Genomic DNA, 6,000 nt, shown 5'->3' with positions numbered 1-6,000 from the left:
TGCGCGGGAGCGCCATGAGCTCCTTGGCTGCCTATGACGGGGAGGTCTGCCTCCAGCTTTCTGCGTTCGTGGAAGGGCGTCCTGTGTGCCTGCTTGCCGGGGAGCGAAGCCAGCAAGGGGACAGGTGGTGACTTTTAAATTGCCTTCCGCGCCCTGTTTTAAGCCGTTTCTGTCGGAGCCGTGAAATCGCGTCCCTCGGGCGATCTCGATAGCGTGTGTGTTTCTCCCCGTCCCCAGAACGGTGTTGAGAATAGTTTCATCAACAGGTCGGTGCGTTCTGATGTCATCAACGCCAGAGTTTTTCTTGATCTAGAAGTAGGAACTCTTAAGATACGTGTTTCCTTTTTCACTCTTTCTGTTGGTTAAACTTTTTCAAATTTGTACAATCTTTTGAATAATTTGTGTGGTAGTAACTAATGCTTTTGAAGATGACATCTAGTGGACCGTAGGTTGTCACTGTTGCTTAGAGACGTCTTCCCACTGTGCGAACAAACATAATAACAAATATTGCGTATAAGGGTTTTTACACGTAGTAAAGTTTTTTGTAACGAAAAAGATCTTTATTTCAACTTCTGTAGTTGTTACTTGGTTTGTAATTTTACGTTTTTTATAGTTTGGTGGGTTAAATGTATTACACTTTTACTTGTAATTAATTTGTAGTTTTTAAGATAGCTGCAAAAAATGAACTTCTCTGACTTTTTCTTTCATGTTGTGTTATTCATCTTTGTGTTAGCAAGAGTGATGAAAATGTAGGCTTTGGGCAGGTTTAGGCTTGGTAGATTACAGTTTATAGGTTTTTCCGGCTGCTTCCTTGCATGCTAATCTCTGGTCTGGTTTGCAGATTCCTACTCATTTTCATTCCCTGCTCATTTGGATGGTCCTCCGTTGTGGAAGGCGGGTGTGAAGGCAGGTCACATACAGAAACGGTGATAAAACAGGGCTGTACGGTTCTTTTCTGTAGTACTTGCATAGCTTAGAAAGCTTAAGTGGGGAGTACATCTGTGCATAAGGTCTTTTGCAAAGTTTTAGGTTGCTTAATTTAACTGTTGAATGGGCTTTGGGAGGTGTAATTAAAGAAACCAGAGCTCGCCCAGCTCGTCAGACTGCCTAGGGAACTGGTCTAACGCAGTGGTTTTCATCAGCGTTATCTGTGGGTTGCCAGAGATCCCTGGATCAGGACATATAGGATCAGGTAAGATGAAGCACACACAAATTTTTCTGAAATGTGTCCGTTTGAAGGGAAACACTTTTAGAATTTTACACGTGAATATGGATGTGATTTCTAAGTTTTTTTCCCAGCGAACAGTGTGATCAGAGTTTCTTCTCCCTGTATACCATTATTCTCCGTGTATAACTTGTTCTAGAGCGTAGAACTGCAGTGTGCCATCATGAGCCTCCCACCTACGGGTGTTGGGGAAAAATAGCAGCAGTGCTCAGTGGTCACAGAGGCCTTGTCATTTGAATCCTCTCACAACAAGCTGCAGTGGCATCACTTCCCCAGATAGCTTAAACTTTTCATCTAGGCTGGAATGCCTTACAGTAGGAAAATAAGGCCAACAGATAGAAACGTTCCTGTCATATCTCTACAGGATCAGTGAAGGCCTAGCATTGAAAACCACTGTATGTTTTGTTTAGTTTTTTGGTTTGTTTTGTTTTTCCCCCAAGATGGGAACTGGGTATTTCTAGTCCAGCAAGCCTGAGATGAAGGAAGAGACTTTGGAGGGGTGCGATGATGCTGTTAGTGCCGTGTGAGACTCATAAAATCAGTGACTGAATACTGAATCTTAGACACTCATGTTTTCTAGCTCTGGATTGGGAGGGGCGTTTCTGTAGAAGAAGTTGAAATTGCCTGTCTAGGGTTACTTTTTGCATGTCAAGGGATAAGTTATTTTGCATGTTGGAATCTCTTAGTTCCTTCGCTTTGTGCCCTGAAGAGAGCATGTCTTGCAAAAGCATGCACAGTGGGCCACTTCGAGGTACCGAGTCCGAGTATGAGTAAGTTTGTGGGTGAAATGGTGCTAAATATGGGAAGCTTGCCTATTGCCTCATACTCCCATGTTAAATAGCAAGGAGATGAAAGATGAGGTTTGTTTTGAAAGCCTTATACGTGTGTGACAGATACAGTGCTGGTGTACTTGCAGAGAAGCACTAAAGGTGGTTGAGAGTTTTACTGTGTAACAGAAAGCCAATTTTGGACAGCATTTTACTTAACTTTCCTTACCCTACGATGGTAAGGTTAATTTTTTCAAAACGGTGTGTTTTTTTTTTTCTGGTAGTACTAGTAATTCCTTTGGCACAAGAAGGAAGAGAGTTCGGGGGTGCAGGAAGAACTGTAGCGTCCATAACACATTAAGAAATGTGGTACTTTTACTGCATCTGTTGAACGCTTGAGCAAGCTGTTTGTTCAGACAGCTGTCAGCTTTTGACTGGGGACATTTGAAAGAATAGAACTTCAGTGTAAACTCTGCTGAATGCAAAACTTCATCAGCAGCACCTTTTCAAGTTACTGGAAATGTTTGAGTACTTATGTGTTAAAATTAATAGATTCAATCTTCTGAATTTCTTGTCTTACTTAGGAAATAAAATAATTGCTTTGTTTTTCTTTTCTGGTATGTTCACAAGTGGTTTAGTTCAGGAAGCTGAAGCAATGGATGTGGTTTACAAGCAGCGTAGTAATCTTTTTAGCTGTGTGTTCCCTTGCAACTGTTTTTCGATTTAAAAAATAATTATATAGTAAACATGATTACTGAGAAGGTCATATCTAAAGATCATTTTTTCATTAAAAATGGCTAGTTTCTCATCACACTTAATACACAGCAACTTAAAATTCAGCCTTAGAATTGTTCCTTATTGCTCCTAGTTGTGGCACACAAGCGATCTGGGTGGAGTATTTCGTAAATACGGTATTAAAAAACCCCAACCCAACGACGACGAACTTTTTTGAGGATTTCAGTTACATTTTTAGCATGTCTTTAGTCATCTCCCTTGCACCTTCCAATAGGTAAATTCCACTTCAGAATAATTACCAGAACTTCTTAACTTGTTCAATTTGCACATCATACAAGTGTCTGTATTGTATACAGCACAATGGCTTTGCACTTTTTTTTTCTTGCTTTCACTTGTATCTCTCTCGTTTTGAAGCTGCTTTGTAAATCGAGAAATACCGTATGCAGAGGAATATAGAGTGTGTTTAGATACTCATTCTTTTTTCTCTCTTCTGTTACAGAAATGAGCCGTCAGACTGCTACAGCACTACCTACAGGTACTTCAAAGTGTACGCCGTCACAGCGGGTGCCTGCCCTGACTGGCACTACAGCTTCCAATAATGACTTGGCTAGTCTCTTTGAGTGTCCTGTGTGTTTTGACTATGTGCTGCCACCAATTCTTCAGTGTCAGAGTGGCCATCTTGTTTGTAGCAACTGTCGCCCCAAACTTACGTGCTGCCCAACCTGCCGTGGCCCGCTGGGCTCCATTCGTAACCTGGCTATGGAGAAAGTTGCCAATTCTGTACTATTCCCATGTAAATATGCCTCTTCCGGATGCGAGATAACTTTGCCGCACACAGAAAAAGCAGACCATGAGGAGCTGTGTGAGTTTAGGCCTTACTCCTGTCCATGTCCCGGTGCTTCATGTAAATGGCAAGGTTCTCTGGATGCTGTGATGCCACACCTGATGCATCAACATAAGTCAATTACAACACTTCAGGGAGAAGATATAGTGTTCCTTGCTACAGACATTAATCTTCCTGGTGCTGTTGACTGGGTTATGATGCAGTCTTGTTTTGGCTTTCATTTCATGTTAGTATTGGAGAAACAGGAAAAGTATGATGGTCACCAGCAGTTCTTTGCAATTGTACAGCTGATAGGAACACGCAAGCAAGCAGAAAACTTTGCTTATCGACTCGAGTTAAACGGTCATAGGCGGCGATTGACTTGGGAAGCAACTCCTCGATCTATTCATGAGGGAATTGCAACAGCCATTATGAATAGTGACTGTCTAGTCTTTGACACCAGCATTGCACAGCTCTTTGCAGAAAATGGCAATTTAGGCATCAATGTAACTATATCCATGTGTTGAAATGGCAATCAAACCTCTTCAGGCCAGTGTTTAAAACCCGTTGCATTTAATTTAGCAGAAACTAGGGTAACCATCTTTGACTGTCAGACAAATTATTTGATAGATGGAGGGTAGACATATATGAAGGCAAAGAAAAGGAAAGGCTGTTAAATTACAGGAAGCAGTTGCATGTAGTTAACACTAATATATTTAAAATAAGTCAACAGTAAACCACTGAAAATATATATACACCCAAAATGGGCATCTTTTGTATTAAGAATTGATTCTACAGGAAATGTTGTAAAATAATTCTAAAAACTTGTTTGTAGATTGATTGTACTGTTGAAAAGGATACTGTTTCGTGTTTTTGTTTGTGTTTTTTTTCCTCCCCCCTTTGACTGACAAGCCATGTTGAGCGGTCTGGTCTCTGGCCGTTGCTTCCCCTCCTCCCCCCTATTCCCCACCCCCCCCTTTGTAAGTCACTACATAGTATTGCTGCTGTTTGTGTATATTTTTTGTGTATTTGCTAATTTTTATTAACTTCTAGTTTTTCATTAAATAAATATGACTTTCTTTTCTGTAATTCAGGTTTTTCTCTTTTTTGTATCTTTAAAAAATTAATTACAGGTGTCATCTTTTGATATGCATAATTGCTATGGTAAAACTTATATTTCTGTACATTTGGTAAATTTTGTCTCTTTCCAGTAGTCAGTTCATTGGTGATACTGTTCTTAATTGAGCTATTTTGTGAATGTACAGAACTCGAAAGGAGTACTTATGTTCAAAGATGTATCAGGAAAGAAAGCTCCTTTAAAAACAGATCTAGATGTTGTTGTACTTTGAGTTATCTTCTAACAAAAATGAAAAATTATTAAGAATTTTCCGAATTTAAAAAAAAAATCCACGTTTCAAATTTAGAGATGCTTAGAAACTTGATTGCATCCTTGTATTCGTTGGTTTTGCAGTACAAAGAAGGTATTGTCTTACGCAGTATTTGTAATTATAAAAACAGACCATTTGTTTTTAAAAAAAAGGCAGTCAGAATGAGATGTTTTCAGTCTTTTTATATTTGTCATTAAAAGAATATCTGGCAAATTAAAAAAACCCAACTTTTGCTTTTTGCTTTAGCTCAAAGTTTGACACATTGATACTCTGCTCCGTTTCTTGTCTTTACCTCTTCTGGTTGTTGCTAAAGGAACTGTCTGGAACTGGGTTTTGTATATAATTTGAGAGACATGATACACATTACAATGCAGATAATCTCTTACAGGTGTGATTCACCAGCCATAAAGGCTTTTGATGGACACGGGGCTTTATGCAGACTGCCTATATGTGAAAAATTTAACCATGAATGTATATGGTACTTGTTTTACAAAACACAGAGACAGGAAAAAAGAGGAAGGTGAAAAGCTGTTTCGTCTCAAGCCATTTGAAAGAAATCTTTGCCAAACCTAGTAGTAGTGGACATCTGGTTGGGGAGGTAGTCTGGCTATTAACTACTTTTGCGACACATTAAAGTGCAGTTTGTTTACTGTGCACTGCCTTAACTTCCTTATCAGAAGTTGATCTATTAAGACAACTCTTGTTATTTTGATGCATGATGAGGTAAGTAGTTCTACAGGTAAGGAACATAAAATCCATCAAGTTGGATTAATAAAACAGTACAGAAATAGTTGGCTTCATGTAGTAAAAGTTTCACTTCTTAAAATGTGATACTTAGGCTGTTTGAACTGTGCACAGATTTCATTTAAAAGATGTACTGGTACCTTGTGACAGTAGAGAAACGCTTCCAAAAAATCCTGCAACCTAGCATTTTTTTCCTTGTGAGTATAGAGCTAATTGTTTGCAGTCTTCTAAATTCAGTAATTATTCTCACCTAATTAACCTTGTCTGCATTTACCTCCGGTTTGTTTTCTGGTCTTTCACTGAAACTTGGCTAAATCC

At 39.3% G+C, this 6,000-nt stretch overlaps 1 protein-coding gene across 1 annotated transcript; it reads left to right on the top strand.

Annotated features, from left to right (window-relative positions):
* The first annotated feature begins 33 nt into the window (after positions 1-33).
* On the top strand, positions 34-4,636 carry SIAH1 (siah E3 ubiquitin protein ligase 1). The gene is made up of 2 exons (XM_009705918.1): positions 34-124; positions 3,227-4,636. Exons 1-2 carry the CDS (start codon positions 34-36, stop codon positions 4,075-4,077), a joined length of 942 nt encoding a protein of 313 aa, XP_009704220.1. The 3' UTR covers positions 4,078-4,636.
* The last annotated feature ends 1,364 nt before the right edge of the window (positions 4,637-6,000 follow it).

The sequence above is a fragment of the Cariama cristata genome, unplaced genomic scaffold, assembly GCF_000690535.1.
Source record: "Cariama cristata isolate BGI_N322 unplaced genomic scaffold, ASM69053v1 scaffold42108, whole genome shotgun sequence".
NCBI classification, from domain to species: domain Eukaryota; kingdom Metazoa; phylum Chordata; class Aves; order Cariamiformes; family Cariamidae; genus Cariama; species Cariama cristata.
This window is presented reverse-complemented; position numbering and strand designations above follow the sequence as displayed.

Bases quoted from the DNA above. Each gene is read 5' to 3' on its own strand.
- SIAH1 (XM_009705918.1), top strand. From the start codon at position 34: ATGACGGGGAGGTCTGCCTCCAGCTTTCTGCGTTCGTGGAAGGGCGTC. The intron at 125-3,226 runs GTGGTGACTTTT...CTTCTGTTACAG, and splicing joins CGAAGCCAGCAAGGGGACAG to AAATGAGCCGTCAGACTGCT.